Here is a 19624-nt window from a genome sequence, read left to right on the forward strand (position 1 = left end):
GATGCCGATTGTAATTTTATTTTACTCTTCGAATTTTCACGTTCTTGTGTGTGTAGAATAAAATTTGCTAAAAAAAAGTTGTGAAAGTGAATATTCATTATAATTAAGTGATTATGTATTTAATTGACAAACACAAGGTTCAAAAGCAAAAATCATGATAATAAACATGTCTGGAAAAATTTCATTTTTGGACTGGAAAAGCTGGAAATGCTAGGGAATTTCATCAAAAAATGTAACCAACCCTGATCTATCTCCAAACATTATCTGAGTCACAGTATGCTCTAAAAGTTGAAGAAACCAAAGGTGATATATATGTCACGTCTCAGTGTTTAAGGGTTGACATTTAATACTTTGAAGGTTTTAGTTGGTTTTTTTTAAATAAACTTATTTTATACAGGATGATTCAAAAGTTTTGACATTTTTATCAAAAAGCATTTTATTGACAAAATTGACAGTACTGCTGAAAAGTATTGTACTCGCTGTGTCAGTTGCTCTGTGGTGTTGATCTTTACTTGGTACACTCTAGACAATGAAACTCCAGACAAAAAAGTCTAGGGGAGTCAGATCTGGAGAGGGAGCTTCCCAAAGTCTTCGTGAGCCACAGCAGATCCACCTATCAGGGAAGGTGTCAGTGAGGTAGTCCCGAACAATTGGGTCCCGGGTTCGATACCCTGTTGAGGCACATAGTGGTTCGGATCCCACTTTAAACTGTAGGTCCAGTCCCGATTAGCCTTACTGTGCATAAAGTGGACTTAAAACACCAAATCAAAGTCCCGAACAATTCTGGTGAAATGAGCTGGTGTAAAAAATTCATTAACGATATAAGGAAAATGTCGAGAGACTTTTGAATCACCCGGTATGTGAAACGACAATTGTGCTTAGCTTTATGATTATAGTAACTAATAATAATTATTATTCAATGGGCAAAGCATATTCTTAATGTGGAGTCTATGCTTGGAAGTAAGGCTGGGTTTGTGGTAACATGAAGTGGGGTATCTTTCAGAAGATACCCAAATGCCAACCTCTCTTCCACTAATGAAGCTCTTGCATCTGGACTCACAGCTAATATAATCCCCTTTGAAGATTGCATCCCCCCAGGGGGCTCACTATTAGAAAGTATGTGGAGTGGCGACACAGGTGCCCCAAGCTGGTTAACGGCTCCAAAGGCGGAAGACGATGGATGGTCATCTCAAAGGCAGCAGAGGCGGAAAACCCAGAGGAGTAATACCTCTCTAAAAAACCTTGGTCCATCTGGCTCCGGATGGTAGCACCTTGTAAGGGTCTAGCCAGGGTAACGGCAAAGACCCCAATGGCAGATGTGACGAAGAAGGAGTCCTTCGGTATGGCGCAGATGTCGGAAGGGGCACTACATTCCCAAGTAGTTAAAATTGGGAAAACCACTGTCTAGGAGGGATCCTCAGAAGACTAAGGGAGAAAACCAGCCATGACCTTGAGGCTGAAAGGACTAAACAACCAAAAGGCTCCCTATCGCTGGGCTAATCACCCGCATAGGGGTAGATGATGATTCAGAGAAGAAACGAATGCCTTGGAAACCCCGGACAGATCTCACAAAGACAACAACGCAAGAATAAGGAAACTAGATTCGGAACCTGCAATATCAAAATGGTAAAGAAGTTGAAATAATCAAGGAAATGGAAAGATACAAAATAAAAATACTTGGAATGAGCGAAGTAAAGAAGAAAGGAAATGGTGAAAGAATGCTTGAAGAAGGAAATGTATTGAGATATTCAGGAGTACCAGTTGGAAACAGAGCAAAAGAGGGAGTAGGAGTTATAGTGACAGAAGAGTAATCAGCTGGGATCCAGTAAATTCAAGAATAATAACTCTAGACATAGACTTAGAAGAAAAGATTACACTGATTCAAGTATATACACCAACCGAAGATGCTAATGTGAGAGACAAGGAAGAATTCTACACAGAATTACAATCAAAAATGGAGAAAGCAGAAAGAGGAGGAAGAAATGTTATAATTATGGGTGACTTAAACAGAAGAGTGGGAAATGATCACTTGAGTGGATTCAGAACACTAGGAAAGTATAGAGGAGAAATTATTAAAAATGGAAATGGACAGAGAATCATAGATTTTTGCATAGAGAACGCAATGCTGATAGGAAACTCCTCCTACAAACATAAAACAATACATCAAATAACGTTTGAAGGTGAGGGATGAAATGCCAAAAGCATCATAGATTATATAATATACCCACAACAAATAAGACAACATATCCGAGACATAAAAGTAATAAGAGGAGCGGAACTTGGAACCGACCACAGGCTGCTGGTAGCAGAAACACAGTTTTACACAGGGATGAAGAAGGAAAATAAAAAGACCTATTACAAAATAAAAACAGAAGGGTTGAAGAAAAAACAAGAATATCGGGAATAAAGTAGGAGAACGACTAAACCAAGAAACATTGAAGATGAAGATATAGAAAAAATGTGACAAAAAATCAAAGATATAATACTCAAGTCAGCGGAAGAGGTATGTGGGAAGAAAAGGGTAAATACAGGAAGAAAAAGAACCAGATCGTGGAATGAAGAGGTGAAAAAGGCAGTACAGTAGAAGAAAGAGGCGTGGAAGAAATATGAATACAAGAGATGAAGACCAATTAGATTATCTAGAAAAAAGAAACACAGTTAAAAGAATAGTGAGAGATGCAAAGAGGAAACCATGGGAAGAATTTGGAGAAGAAATGGAATCACAATACAAAGAGAATAAGAAAGGATTTTGGTGCATAATAAAAGGAATAGGATGAAAAGGTGGAAGAAGAGTAAGATGTGTAAGAAACAAATCAAATATTCTGGAAACTCGAATTGAAAATGTGTTGAAAACATGAAAAGAATTCTTTCAAAGTAAATTTGAAAAGGAAGACATAGGAACAGCAGATGGGAGGATTGGAAAACATAATAGAAGAGCTAGTAAAGGAAATTGAAATAGGAGGAGTATATGAAACAGTGAAAAGAGTAAGAAATGGAAAGGCAGCAGGAATAGATTAAATAGCTGCATAGTATATAAAATATTGAGTAGATACGCTCTTGGAGGCAATGACTAAACTGTATCAGAAGATCTGGAGAGAAGAGAAATTACCAGCAGAATGGGAAAAGAACATTATTATACTACTGTATAAGAAAGGAGCCTCAACCAACTGTGAGAACTATCGTGTAATATGTCTATCCACTGTGGCACTTAGGTGTACTCAAGAATATTGGAAGTAAGGCTAAGAAAAGATATAGAAAAGGATATTGAAGAAGAACAGGCTGCTTTTCGTTGTGGGAGACAAACACAAGATCACGTATATTCCATCCGAACAATTTGTGATAAATACTTAGAGAAAATAAAAGATGAGCGTAGCATTTTTAGATCTAAAGGCTGCTTTTAACTCTGTACACAGACAAGAAATATGGGCAATATTAGAGAAAAGAAAAATTCCAGGAAAACCATTCGAGTAATAAAATCAACATATAAAAGAGTAGAAGGATTAGTAAGATTGGATGGAAAGATGTCAGACACATTTAAGTTGAAGAAAGGAGTGAAACAGGGAGATAGCTTGAGCCCGCTACTCTTTATAGTATTTATGGATGAAATTCTAAAGATATGCAAAAGAAGAACAAAAGTGGGTAATTGGAATGTGAGACCTATACATTGCCAAGCATTAGTATATGCAGATGACATAATACTAATAGCAGATATGGAGAACAAGCTACAAGAGGCGGTTACAGAATGGGCAGAAGTGCTAAAGGCTAAAAGAATGACTGTAAATTCAAATAAGAGCAAGGTGATGCAAATAGGAAGAAGGGAAGAGGTAATAGAAAGAATACACATAATATGCGATGGAATAGAACTGGTGTAGACAGAAAGATACGAGTACCTAGGAACAATCATAAACCAGACAGGAAGAAAAGAAGAGGAAGTGATGAATAGAGCAAGGAAATCTAACAATGCATGCTACCAACTAAGCCAGACCATTTTTGGAAAAGTGGAAATAAACACCAAAACTAAACTACAAGTGTATAAGTCAGTAGTGGAACCAATTCTACTATATGGAAACTGGCCAGTATGAGGAAAAGACGTAAGACAAATAACGACAGTTGAGATGAAATGCTTCCGTAGAATAGTTGGTAAAACCAGAAGAGATAGAGTACATAATGAAAGAATTAGAGAAGAATTAAATCAGAAGCCAATAGAAGAAAAACTGACACAAAAACAATGAAAATGGTTGGTACATGTGGTAAGAATGGACGAAGATAGAAAAGCAAAACAATTTATGGAAGCTAGAACAGGAAAGGAGAACAAGAGGTAGACCCCGGAAGACATTCAAGAAACGAATAGAAGAAATAGGACAAAAGGAATAAGAGAATTGAAGAGGATGGCAGTGGAACGGGAGAGATGGAAGGAGTGGATAGAGGCAACCCGGATGCTATGAGATAAAAGGGGAAAGAGGAAGAAGAAGAAGATTACATTGTATCCTGTCCATGTGTGTGATTGTCCTTTCTTCAATTTCATCATATCAACATTCATCCTATTTCTTTGTATTAGCCAAAATTGGCAGGAAAGCGAAGTAAAATAAATCAAAGTATTATGAAGTGATCTCACAACAAAACTGGAGGCCTCCCCCATGGCGCAGTGGTAGCGTCATTGCCTTGTAATCAAGGGGTCCCGGGTTCGATACCCGGTGGAGGCACAAGTGGTTCGGATCCCACTTTAAACTGTAGGTCCAGTCCCGATTAGCCTTACTGTGCATAAAGTGGACTTAAAACACCAACTCAAACCCAAACCCAACAAAACTGGACTACAAGCTAAATATGACTTGCATATCGTTGAAAATGAATACATTACAATATTGCAAGTGTCCAAAGATTTCACACAAATTCCACTCAGAATAGACTAAAAATGTAAAATTTCATTATATTTTTTTTTTCCTTTTTCACTTCTAACTGATTATGCCAGTACTTTAGGAATATGCTTTGTATATTGATGGGAAACATTTAATTTAATTGTACAGAATTTTAAAAACACAATTACATAAAGAATGTCTCATTAAAAATTTGTTCGGTTTGGTTAGATTCCAATGCTTGTGATTGGAACGAAATTAGACCTAGCGGAAGAAGTAAGGTCCAAACTGCACAGGAGGTCTTCATCTATTGCCGAAGAATGTGGAGCAGATGAAATTTTTCTGGTATGTAGTATTCCTGTATATTAGTTGTTGGTATGGTATAACCAGGGGTAGTAGAATACAGGTTGCCATCAGGCGGGTAGCTAGAATTGATCTCCAGGGAGAGGGACGGGGGCTCACGGGTTATCAGGTTGGGCTTTGTAAACCAAGTTCGTTTTTCAAAAGTGTAAATTAAATTAAGGTAAATTATGTGTGTGTGTCAGGAGGGGGATGGCGTTAAGTTAATACAAAACATAACATTTAGAAAATCATACAAATACTACCGTTTTTTTCTGTCTTCTAAAATATCTCTTAAAGTATCAATTGACTGCTACACACTCCATACCACTTTTGATGATACAGATATCTACTGTATTTACTCATGTATAATGCGCACTTTTTTCCAAAATTTTTGTTCCCAAAAACTGTGGTGCGTATTATGCACGGAACAATTCAGACAGCCAAAATGAAACCGTAGAGGGTCATTCCATGATTTTTCATGTTTATGGAACCCTATCATGTTATATCATTATAAAGCTTAAATCCTGCAGTTTCTGAATATGGCAACAGTATTCCATTCAAGATAACAACACTAATGTGAACTGCGGTTGAAATAAGTTCATCACAAAATGAAGGAACGTTCTGATTTCTATGGTGCTTTGGATAAAAGAGAACATAAGGAAAAGAAAACAATAATTAAAATGTATTACTGGCCAAATAATAATATACATATGGAGTGTGTAAATTCCTAAATGGAAGAAATCTTGTGCTGCTAACTGCTCCTTTGAAGGTCCTGAATGTGCCGCGTATAAACGTTACATTAGTCACGGAAAAAGTATATATTTTGAAGTTATTTTAGAAAAATTAAAGAAGGAATGAGCAAAACCATGTATAAAAGTTTGAAGGCCATTTCACACAATTTTGCACTTTGTAATGTAATGTTCTGCGACACCAAGAAAAGCAGTGTAACTCTGGCAGAATGCGAGCATGCACCTTCCGTCACATGGGATGCATATCAGCAGTATTTGTAGGGCGAGAAATAATAGAAAATAACTTCCGGAGCTGCAAATCCATAATGTAATTTTGATCTCGCTTTCTACTATTACAGAATAAATAAGGTGGTTAAAGAGTGAAAGCTTTGGGATGCTAAACACAGTGGAGGGAGAAGGGGTAGGTGGCATGAGTTGGAGACTTATTGTTTACACAAGAGGATATTTTCCTCTTGGTCCACATAGCAACAGGTGACTCATTGAATAGGTGATGTTATTCACTCTTGATCAGCATAGCAACAGCTTTACGACCTACAACTAAGAAAGCCATTTCTTGAAACTGGATTGTACTGCTCATTATATACGAGATATAATTTTTTGTAACTTTTCCCATCAAAAACCAGGGTGCGCATTATACACGCACGTGCACTATATACACATGCGCACTATACATGCACGCGCATTATACACACGTAAATACGGTATATCATACAAGAAAGATTTCTCAGTATTCAATCATGGTACCTACCGTGCATTTTACCCCTGGCCGAACCAAGAAAACTCCCCTCATTTGCAAAACTTGATGCAGATGTGGAAGGAATGTGGATGGTGGCATCAAAGTCGCAGATTTCTGACTAAACGGGAGACTGCAATACGGGCAGCGAAGGTACAGATATAGAAGGTCTCCTACGAAAGAACTTTATCTTCTAAATACATGCCACTACTTAAACTTCGGCTAATAAATAAGATGAAAAGATGTAATAGCTGCTGCTCAAGTTCTGTGGATTTATCCTTTGCCAAATTGTGAGCAAAATAATATCTGCAGTCTACAGTTTCACTCTTTGCTGCAAACAAATTATACAAAATAGTTTGCCTAATGTCAAAGGGGGCCGATGATTGTGCCAGGTGGTGCTGAGGCCCCTCCCCCTCCCCCCTTGCCCCTGTTTGGCTACAGGCCTGGTTGCCATGGTGCCTGAAAATTTTCATCTGGTATCTGAATTTTCAAATTCAATTCCAAAATATATATATATATATTTAATATTCGCTTATGGAAACTTCCATTAGTTTTTTTTTTTAAAATAACTAGTACAGTATTTTTTAATGTGTTTGTGTTTTCTGTACCACATGTATCATTAAATCTGAATAATAAACATGCTATTATAAATTTCTGCAATGTTGCTAGCTGGATTTTAAAATCTGCAGCAATGTGTTAGGGAACGTCACTCTGGTTCAAGAATTAATTACTTTTAATCCAATCATGTATTAATTAATAAATTAAATGTTTGAAAATCATATTTCAAAATGTGTATATTTATCTTATTTGGATTCATGGCATTCTTAGACTATTTAATCCCCGCCCCCCCCCCCCAAAAAAAAAAAAAAGAAGCTGGCTTCTGAGCAAAATTGGTCTGGCATCTGAATTATTTAAAGTTTTTTTACCCCTGGCTATAACAACCTATTTTGCTCACACTTAATCTTTCTAGTAGTATTGGCATAGATAAATTATATTGCATTTATCATTTCATTCAGCCTTTTCGCAGTAATTGCAACTACTAGAACTTGTGCAGTTGTGTATAGATCACTTAAAGAAATGAAAAGGTTTCAAGTGTTAACATATGAAATTGATGCCCATCACTACATGCTTGCAAATATACACTGTATGGTGCTACAGCTCTCGTCACAAGCTCACAGCACAATTCAGTATCTTTTATCTAATGGTCCTGCATGTTCATAGAAGTTTTCAGATGTTTTTAAGATGGGAAATAACTCTTACATTGAATTCAGTTTGCCCTCTTGCACTCCCGATAAATTTGATTTCTTTAAGTCCATGTTTTTTGTGTTCAAATAAATGCTAAATAAATATATTAATACAGCTTCCCAGTTCTACATTTTCCTGCACTACACATTCAATCTACATGGTCCCAACAGAGCGAAATGCTAGATAATTTTCCGAGATTTTACATTTTTCCGCATTTTAAGTTCTTTCAACTTGGTCCCCTGAAAAACGTAAAATCGAGGTTCCACTGTATGTAGCTGAAAATATTAATGCAGAACCAAAATCAAAAATGATGTTTCTTGTGTTACAAAATCTCTTTTTTTAGAAAAACTGATTTTTGGTACACATATTTAGCTGTAAAGTTTTGGACACCAAATGATGTCCTTTCCAAGGGCAAGGTCAGAGCTTTGCAAATTTACTTATCTTTAACTCTATCATATCAACAAGAAATAGCAAGAAATTCACTGCCACTTCAACTATTCATCATAATATTTGGTCTAGGAATTAATTCGTGCAGTTGTTACGCACACATTGAAGCTATAGTTCAAACACAAAATACATAAATACCTTAAGAAAAATATTGTCCATCGCGAGCCACCACTTTCGCCCATCTTTCAGGCAAGTTACGGATTCCGTGGCGAAAGAAGTCCTCATCCTTTGAAGCGATCCAGTCAGAGACCCATTTTTCGATATCTTCTGAAGAAGTGAACCGCTGTCCAATCAAATCGTTATTTATTTATTTATTTATTTATTTCGTCTTCTTTTACATGGCGAAGTTAAGGCTGTGGAGCCTTTTCTTCCACTTGACCATGTTTACAAAAAAAATTGAATATGAAATAATTAAAATATTGAAAAAAAAGGAAGAAAAAAAAATATATAAAAAATTACAGAGAAATAAAAAATACAAAGAGAAATTACATATAAGAAAGGTAATCTAACCTATAGATACGGGCACACACACTCACACTCACACATACATATTTTTGCCCTTACACACGTATAAGCAAATACATGACACTACACTTACTTAAGCACAGTCCAATATTACACATACTTAAAACACAGTCCAAAAGGGTATACTTTGACGATAATTCATCTTAACTATTACTCTAATTCATTTTAGTGCCTTACGTCCTTCTATCATTCTGTGCACCCGCCATACTAATAGGGAAATCAAACATTTAATTTTCATTGTATAATATGTGTAACTTTAACAATTTTTTGAACGTCACAATTGAGGAAGAGACATGAATTTCAGGTGGCAACTTGTTCCAAAGGCCTGCTGAGGTAACAGTAAAAGAATTTGCATAAAAGTTGGATTTGTGGAGTGGAATGGACAGCAGAGACCTTTCGCGCGATCTGAGGTTGTGGCTGTGAAAGTCGGAAAGATGTTGAAATCGGTTATAGAGATATTGCGGGTCTTTTATTTGGAGGATTTTGTACAGTAAAATTAACTTATGAAAATTACGTTTATCGCTTAATTTAAGCCACTCGACCTTCGCAAAGTACGATGTCAAATGGTCTGAATATTTTAGGTCAAAAACAAAACGAATGCAGGCATTTTGAATTCGCTGCAGTCGTTTAGCTTGCTCGTGATTGACATTATTTTGCTCAAAATTCTAGGGGAACCTACAAGAATACACTGGGTTTTAGTCGGGTTTAGATGTAAGCCATGGTGTGCAGACCAAGTACTTATTTGTTTAATGTCATTGTTCACAATTTCTATTGCATGCAGTATTTCTTGCGGGGGGAAAGATAAATATAACTGAAAATCGTCGGCATAGATATGGTATTTACAGCAGTTAAGCACCGTCGGGAGATCGTTTATATACAGAGCAAATAAGAGGGGGCCGAGTACAGTGCCTTGAGGGACACCACATGGAATGTTTTTCCACGACGATTTTCCATATAGGTCAACGACACATTGTCGACGTTCTTGTAGATAGGAGCAGAACCAATTAACCGCGGAGTCGGAAAAATTGAAAATCGATGATAATTTAGCGAGTAGAATTTCATGATCAATTGTCTGAAAAGCTTTTGTAAAGTCTAGAAGTACCAGAATCGTAAGTTGTTTATTGTCCATGGCTAGCCTCATGTCATCGGTTACGTTGACAAGAGCCGTGCAAGTGCTGTGGTTACTTCGAAAGCCAGACTGAAGAGGATCTATTAAATTATTTCGCGTTAGAAAGTCCCGGGTTTGATCGCTAACGAGATGCTCTAGGGCTTTAGACAAGGCTGGGAGGATGCTGATTGGTCGGTAATCGTTGACGTTTATTATGTTGTTTGTTTTAGGTATAGGGCGTACCAGGGCGAGTTTCCAAGACGAGGGAAATGCGCCGATAATTAAAGAAAAATTAAAAATATGAGTGATAGGAGCAAGTACGTGGTAGATAATTTTTTTAATCATGAGGATAGAAATTTCATCTACTCCTACGGCCGATGACTTTATCTTCTGTAACGATTTTCTGACCTGTTCCGGCGAAAAATAAGAAAAACAAAATTTTGGAGCAGTTGTGGAGCGTGTTTCAATGTTACGAATCGTTTCGTGTTTCACATTATCATCGACGATCGGAAGATCACAAAAGTGATCGTTCAATACTTTCGGTGGAAATTCATGCAATCGAACAAGTAGTAGTCCGAAGGAGCAACGTCTGGTGAATAAGGCGGGTGGGGTAAAACTTCCCATCCGACATTTTCTAAATAGGTTTTGACCGGTTTTGCGACATGTGGGTGAGCGTTATCATGTTGAAAAATAAGTTTATCATGTCTGTTCTCCCATTCTGGTCGTTTTCTGACCAGAGCTTGCTTCAAACGCATTAATTGTCGTCGATAACATTCTCCATTAATAGTTTCACCTGGTTGCAGCAGCTCATAGTACACCACACCTTTCATATCCCACCATATGCACAGCATAAGCTTTGCACAGTGAATATCTCATTTCGGTTGTGATGGACCTGGTTCACCTGGCTTCACCCAGGCCTTTTTTTCATTTCGGGTTCTCGTAATGGATCCACTTCTCATCGCCAGTAACAATGTGATGCAAAAACCCCTTTCTTTTCTGTCTTTGAAGCAGCAATTCGCAAATGGTTTTTCGTCTTTCAACGTCTCTGTTTTTCAATTCATGTGGAACCCAATGTGACATCTTTTGAATCATTCCCATGGCTTTCACTGTCCCTCTGTATGCTAGATCCTGCAGTTGAGATGGAAAGTGTCAAATCTGAGAGATGGGGGCTCTTGTTACAGCTAAGTTACACATTCCAGTGCTAATAAAGGTGTTCTATGCAAATCCTTATTCATATTGGAAGTCCCCTTGTATTCACACGTTCACATGATGTAGCCATCATCAACAGTCATGAAATCTACGTCGGACACACAATATTGTCCCAGAATACACAAAATTGAGCATTTTGTGTACCAGAGAACTATCCAAATCTGGAAAAGTATCGACAATTAAATTTTAACCAAAACTTTTTGATAGTGGTATGTTGGTATTGGCTCAGACAGAAATGTAATAACAAACAGAAATAATGTTATGTGGCATTCATTAAATTGTGTATCGTTTATTTATTTATTAGGATTGTCATCAAGTGAGATCATTAGCTGCTGGTTCCAGTTCTGCAGTTAAACTCAGTCGATTCTTTGATAAAGTAATTGAAAGGAGATATTACAGCAGAGATAGAATCAGCCCTTTCATGGACAGAAGAAGATTATACTCGCCAACATCCAAGTTTTACCACAATGATTAGTTCCACAACCAAAGACTGTCCTAATATGATTCCATATTTTTATGCTATTTTTTGTATGAGAATGTTTCATGGATAAGATTTTATCAATGTGCTCAAGATCTTTTCTACACATTCACTTTTTTGGGAAAATAAATTCCTGTTGTTTTTATATGCATGAATTTTAATTACAACTCTCTCCCCTCCCCCAGCGAACCTCCATGGCAGAGTGGTTAGCACACCGTGCTATGATTCTGGAGGCCCCAGGTTCGAGTGTGAATGTCCCTTCATCAATTTCATTATATCATCACTCATCCTCATCTTTGCAAGTGGCTGAAAGTGGCAGAAAGTGACGTAAAATAAGCCAAATCAATCATCTTTTCTCCCAAATAAACATTCACATAGCATAGAGTGGCTGAATAACTTTTCTTAATAATGTGTAATTCCCAATGGGATAGTGATAACTAGACCCCGGATTTACAAGTGAAGTGCATATTCTTTTCCAGACTTCTAATGGTAAGAAGAAAGGTTATACTTCGTATTGCATACCTTCATGAGCTATTTGAGGTTGAAAGTGCTTATAAATGCTTATTTCTGCAGGAAACTGTTATGCTTGTTTATTTTATGATTTTGGTTTAAATTAGCACATTTTACCCAAATCTGTCATATTTCAATCCTATTTCAATCACACGACGGCATCGGGATGATGAGATCAGTGCTTCTAAATAGCCACATGAGAGAAACAGCATCCAAAGAAAGATACAGTATACCCATAATCATTTTTCCAAATTACCTGATATTATAACACAGTTGAAAGCTCGAAATAATACATTGCAACATTCGCTTTCTCTTATTGATGAAATTTCAGTAACGTTGTCTTCAGAAAGTCACAGTGTTGGTAAAATTGTGTCCCACAAGCTGAGTCAGGAATTACTGAAAAATCCCGGTTACAAAACACTGTGTCAAATTTATAAAAAAGATTTCTGGTGAAGAAACAGATATTGAAGAGGAATTCACCGAAGAAGAACTGTGGTGTTTTTCACATGCACCTGTGGTGTCGTGGTGTCATTCTACGTGGGAAGAACATTTTCACTGTACAAATCATTCTTCACTGACAGAGACAGGAGCTTAACACAAGAGAATCTCAGGATGACCTTCCTTACATACTGTAACAGCTTTGAATAAAGTAAGAGATCTAATAAACAAATATTTTTTCAGATTTTCCTGTATTTGTTTATGCTTATTTTGGTGCTTATTATTTTTCATTTTCTGTGCTTATAAACTTGCTTATTTCACTGTTTGATTGTGCTTATAAATCCGGGCTCTAGTGATAACAATGTCGCTTTATAATCAAAGTGTTCCATGTGCCTGCGAAGGCATATTGCACAGTGGATCAAATTCCTCTTTAAAACTGTTGTCCGCAGTTTTAAACTGAGGAGCTGCAGTCGTGTAGTAGGTAGGGCATCTGATTGCCGTGTCTGAGACTCAGGTTCGATTTCCGGTGTGGGTGATCTAAGGTCGGAATTTTTCCTGCCTTGGCCCTGCATAAAGCAGCTCTGAGACTCGCCCAGCCTCAAATCAATGGGTACCTGGGGGGTAAAGGTGACTGGAGCATGGTGCAGATCACATCACCTCCAAACTGGCTTAGATCAAGTTTGTGTGGGCCCCTACCTCTATACCCCCTAAATGTGCCTTCATGACACTGTTATATATGCATGGGGAACTTTTCCTTTACCTTTACTGCTGACCTCAGTGGCAGGGTGGTTAGCACAGTATGCTATTGTGGCAGGGTTCATGGGTTCGAATTCCAGCCGAGGAAATGTCCTTTGTGAATATCCCTTCATCAGTTTCATCAATCATCACTCATTCTCATCATCGCAATTAGTCAAAAGTAGCAGAAAGGCGACATAAAATAACCTAATTCAATCAGTCCACTTTAAACTGTAGGCCCAGTACCCATTAGTGTATCTGAGCATAAGAATTTACAACATACTTCAGCTTTTTGTTTTCAATGCTATGTATACTCGAAAAATGGCATTGTTCGAAACAGACAAAATTTGTAGTATGATACAGGATTGACTAGTCATCCTGTGGAGTGTAAGTATCTTTTGCAAATATGAATTCTTTACTTCATGCAAACACTTAACGATATGATAAGCAATAAGTATGTGTGTGTGCAATGATAAATGCATTATCATAAGGAAAAATGTAAGATTAGTGACTTCATCCTAAGAGCACCTTTGCTAATTGTTGGCATAACATTGTTTTCATTACATATTGCCTTAAGATGATATCCATGAAGTTCTATACATACACGATATAAAATTCCTTTTTTGAATCGCTTGTAGCAATCAAACAAGGACTCTATGAGCAAAGCATTACAAAGAAAAGTTGCTCACCTTGATATCCTCTACACACTATGAAAGTTGTTGGTGACACCCTGTTCAAGTAAAATACAGGGTGATTCTTTATGTAGTTTACAACTTCGATAATTTATAATTATTTATTGGAACCACATACAGACTTGGTTTATATGTCATTATGCAGCAAAACACTTCAAGTTTTTTATTAGAAATCTGTTATGGTTCAATGTGTGCACCGTTGGTCATCCTGGACACATCCCAACAAAAGTCAATTTCCTGCCAAACATTAACCAGCATTTCAGGGGTAACATTAGCGATGGCTGTTGTGATGCGATCTTGAAGTTCATGAAGATTATGAGGTAGGGGAGGGGTGTACACCCTATCTTTCACAAACCACCACAAGAAAAAAAGTAGAGTGGAGTGTAATCTGGAGACCGTGGCACTTAGCTCTTTCCGCACCAGTGAAAGTCACCATTTTCAACGATAGACCGGTGGCGCCACATGTGATCAACTCCTCAACTACACACTGTGTGAGTCAAAACTTGAAGTGTTTTGCTGCATAATGACATATAAACCAAGTCTGTATGTGGTTCCAATAAATAATTATAATTTATTGATGTTGTAAACTACATAAAGAATCACCCTGTACAAGTAGAAAACAGTTGCAGTAAAATAAATTCTGATTGACAGAATCTCGTAATTATATTCTACTTGTTTTCTTATGTTCATATTACACTGTGTCTTTTGAAAGAAAGAGGCATTGTCTGTTAAAAGTAATTCAGTCCCAATTTAATTTTTTGAAGAAAAATTCTAGCAACTCTTCTGCTGTGAAGTGAAATATGCTACTTATGTTTATAAATCCTAAGCCATTCTGTGACTGGTAGATTCAACATCAGTTCCAGAAAAACCATGATGTTCAGGAAAGAAAGCCAGGTTTTGTAGGCTTCTACTCGGTAGTGGTAATAAGGGTGTTTTGATGTTACGCAATTTTCTGGCACCAGAACTGTACAGACGTCTGCTAGATTGGTGTGGTTCCTACAGGATGGAGCAACATTCCATACAGGAGGGATTTCAATGGCAGTTGTCAACAACACGGTTCCAGGCATATCATTTCCTGCTGTTGCGACATTTTGTGACCACCTTTATTGACAGATCTCCCACCCTTGCAGACCTTATCCTTTGAGGGTACCTCAGCAGCAATATTCACATTGAGGAACCACAAACAGTTACTGATCTGAAAGAAGTGATTCAAGTGAAGTTGCATAACTTGAATCTCAAGTGTTTATTCCACAGCAATTCAATAGCAATTATATACTAACGATGATAATTCTTTAGGAATTCAGAGTAAATTTCAAGTGTAGGATAGCTAAAATTTTATCTCTTATCGCCTTTTTTCCATTTGTAATTTGAAAAATAAAGGTACATTATGCAGAACGGTAAAGATTGAATTTTACTTTTATCAATATTATTTATAGGGGTCCCGGGTTCGTTACCCGGTGGAGGCACATAGTGGTTTGGATCCCACTTTAAACTGTAGGTCCAGTCCTGATTAGCCTTACTGTGCATAAAGTGGACTTAAAACACCAACTCAATCAATATTATTTACGTATTTTCTAATGTCATATAACATTTGAAATGTTCTACAGGTGAAAGCAACGTTCTGAACGAATAAGAGAGGACTATTGACTCAGAAAACTAAATATTATACTCTTATAATGCACTTTGTTAAATGTTGTAAATGAACTATACTTGACTAATTTTGTGACGTCATGGAAGCTGGTGTGAGGCCCATATATAGACACTTTTTCCCCTGCTTCATTTTTCAATCTTGGCTTGGCTGGACTTTTAACCCACACCAGACCAGCTTTTGTAAAATTTTCCTCTCTTTTCGAAATATTGCTATGATATTTGAAATTCCTAAAAATTTCATCTTAGAATTCCTTCTAGAGCATTCACGTGAATCTTCTTATGTTTGCTTTCACTGTTGCCTATTTCTCAATAGTTTCGGGATTACGCAAGTACCAGGTGGTTATAATTAAAGTGACGGTGTTCAGAGTGGTACAGCACGGGCTGTAATGAGAGTAGCAGTCTGAAACTTCGTAGATATGCTAATGAAGCAATGCGCTCGCGAATTATGCAAGAAAAAATAGTTCCAATTCTCGCCACCAGGGTAAAAAATGGCGCTGTAAGCAGTCAAAACGTGTAATTTTCCGTAACTCTGACGTCAAAGTCGGTGACATTGCCTAACCATTGTGTGAGCTCCCTGATTGTTGTTGGTGACGCTTGTTGCTTTTTCCTTTAGTAATGTCCATGTAATTCGAATAGTGAAATTGTAGCGATATTTTATTACAAAGAGTATTGTTTTCTGCGATTTATAGTGTTTTTCCTGTAACTATACCAAGTTTTGACTGCTTACAGCGCCATTTTTTACCCTGGTGGCGAGAATTGGAACTATTTTTTCTTCTTGCATAATTCGCGAGCGCATTGCTCCATTAGCATATCTACGAAGTTTCAGACTGCTACTCTCATTACAGCCCGTGCTGTACCACTCTGAACACCGTCACTTTAATTATAACCACCTGGTATATTAAAATCAGTGTTTGGAAAGTTACTTTTTAAATAGTAACTAGTTACAGTTACTTGCTTCAAAAAGTAACAGAGATACAGTTACTCATTTTAAAAAGTAACTCAGTTACAGTTACTGATGCTTGAAAAGTAACACTAAGTTAGTTACTCTTACAGTTACTTTCTGCCAGAAATTTCCTTGCAAACATTTACATACAACTGGTGATCATTAATTGGAATAAAATAAACATTCGAAGAGGTAAATGTGTTTTATTTATGCTTCTGTGCAACGTGCCACCACAATCGCAACTCCAGGATATGGAGATTTGAATTGGCAAAACACCGCTCCTTGCTCCGGCTGGTCAGTTGGAAGCACGAGTTCTTACCCAGGGATCGGGATTAAGGCGATCCCCAATCTACCAGGAAGGTAACCACCGAATTGCTGCACATAACGTCAAATAAAATCCAAATACTTTATAATTAAAATGTCTAAAATCTTTAATCACGTATCGCACACGTGCATACTGATTCGCAGAAGTTAAAATTATAATTTGTTGGGTCCTGCACTCTCGTAGGCAGTGATAAGCAACTCATTTAACACTACAGAGTCCGCGCACTGCCTTCATTGTTAATAGCAAGACCTCAACTGCTACCTCAAGCGCGAGGCATAGCTTAACAGATTCTTTCTTACAATGCTTCAAACTCATATCATAAATATAACTCAAGAGAAACTTATAATTTATATGTCAGATTAATGTTAATTACCGATAGTAAGCTTTGATTATGGTTGGCAACAATTAAGAATGCTAACGTGGAACTTTTGACATCGCCAAATATATGTAGCGTCATTCCCCACTCCTAACATTCAATAGGAACGTTATTTTATTGAAAGCGAGGGAGAAATACTTTGCTATAATATTACAATATTAAACTAGGAAAACAAATAACAAAACTGATTTTATAAAATAATTCATATTTGCCCTTGCACATAAAATGGTTAAATAAAGCTTTAGCTTAAGGATTTATAACGAAGACTAAATTACTTCAATCTTGTCTATTGTTGAACAAATATCGATATTAGGTAGAGATGTAATTAACATGTGCTTAAACAACAACATTTGCGTGAAAGATAGAAATAATCCTAGCCATCTTGGATTTGACAAATAACGTAAACATTGCATAAAATGATAATAATAATTTAGCCTATAAAATATGAATTAATGTTGCAAAAATACGCGAATAATATAATATCATAAGATAAAACATAAATATATACATGAATTATGAAAACAATTAAGTATAAATAATTTAATGCAAGTTATTAACTTGAAAGTGTAAGAGTAGTATAAATTCAAATATGATACGAATATGGCGCCGGTCAATGTAGTTGTGTCTAGTTCAGCTCCCGCTAGAAGTAGAATTATTTCAGATATTAGGTGTGCTAAGTGTTGTAAAATAGTGAGGAATGGTATAATTTGTGATAACTGTGAGAAATGGAACCATTTTTGATGTGTCGGAGTTGATGAGAATGATTTACCAGATGATAATGTGGAGTGGAATTGTCCGCGATGCTACACACTGGCAAGATGGCAACGGTTACGCTAGTAAAAATAATGAAGCATCTCTAATGAAGATTATTGAAATATTGGAAAACGACTTACGAGTTCTGAAGATTGAAAATGGAGAGTTAAGGAAGAACACTACTTTTGAAGCTGTAAATGAATGTACTACTCCAAAGCAAGTAAGTCCAAGACAATGGGAAACTGTCCGCTATAAAGCCAGAAAGAACAATCAAATTAATTTTAACAATAGGATGTTTCCGGTTCTAAAAAGTAGATTTGAGCCTCTATCAGATTTGCCCACTGAATTAGAGGAAGAAGAAAAAATTGAACAACAATCTCGGAGTGAAAAAAAGGGAGTACAGTCTAAGAACAATACTAGGCCTATGAACATTTGCATATATTCCGATAGTCAGGGAAGAGGTGTTTATTCCAATATCTTAAGAGATAGTCATCATAAAATTACAAGTATTGTAAAGCCCGAGGCAAAATGCTACAGCTGAGGCATTAGTAAACAGCTTAGTTGACATTCCAGTTCTGTTAGCAGGAACAAACAATGTCGCCAGAAATGAAACCAAGGATCTTCTGTTTTCCCTTAGAAGTAAACTTCAGTAACTTCGAAGTGCCAGGCAAGTGTGCATCTTCTCTATGCGTCGACAACATGATTTGCCACAGTGGTCCATCATGAACAGAGAAGTAGACAAAGCAAATAGTGAAATGTACAAGATATGTAAGCGTTTTAGAAATGTTCATTACGTAGACATAAGTAATTTAGGAAATAGATTTCATACTGCACACGGTCTTTAGATTAGGTAAAAATTTTGTTAGTGATCAGATATTAGAGTTAGCAAATAAGTGTGCTCCTTCTGAGCTTATCCCTCTAAGTTTCAATACTGGTAGTTTTTTAGACCATTAGGTGGGCCTATGTCTAATACTCCAAAAGATCATCAAAGGAATTCAGAAGTCAGGCCGGTAGAAGTGGTAATTAGTAGTCTCAGTAGTTTTAATAATCAATATAGGCCTATGTCTAATACTCTTGAAGATCATCCAAGAAATTAAAAAATCAGGCTTGTGGAAGTTGATAGTAGTAGCTTTAATAATCAATATAAGCCTAATGGAATTGTAACTCTTCTCTGGAATATCCAAGGCTTATCAAATGGGCTACGTCCCATTTAAATTGATCTTTACGGTTTTAAGGGCTACAACTTAAGTAGTAGTCATTGTAGACCCACCAGAAAACATGGGAGGATGTGCTATTTTCATCAAGAAAACCTTTTCTCATAGGCCTGTTCACAGTGTAAACAGCATGTCCATTGAAATGGTATTTGAGGTTACGGCATCTTTTTTTTGTAGACATATACACAATTTTAGTTGCGGTATATAGGCCAAATGTTGAGTGTAAAGATTTTAAGTTATTTATTGATAGAATGCACAACCTCTTAGAACATTTGTGTAAATTGAATGCTAAGATCATT

The 19624-nt window shown here is 36.8% G+C and overlaps 1 protein-coding gene across 1 annotated transcript in view; it reads left to right on the plus strand.

Moving 5' to 3' along the window:
- LOC146002068 (rab-like protein 3) overlaps positions 1–11806 on the plus strand; it is a 37566-nt gene extending 25760 nt beyond the window's left edge. The window contains exons 4-5 of the mRNA XM_083139782.1: positions 5085–5198; positions 11516–11806. Coding sequence (XP_082995908.1) covers positions 5085–5198; positions 11516–11686 — 285 coding nt within the window. The 3' untranslated portion in view covers positions 11687–11806. The remainder of the gene's footprint in view (positions 1–5084; positions 5199–11515) is intronic.
- The last annotated feature ends 7818 nt before the right edge of the window (positions 11807–19624 follow it).

The sequence above is a fragment of the Lepisma saccharinum genome, chromosome 18, assembly GCF_977018435.1.
Source record: "Lepisma saccharinum chromosome 18, izLepSacc3.1, whole genome shotgun sequence".
In the NCBI taxonomy this organism is placed as follows: Eukaryota; Metazoa; Arthropoda; class Insecta; order Zygentoma; family Lepismatidae; genus Lepisma; species Lepisma saccharinum.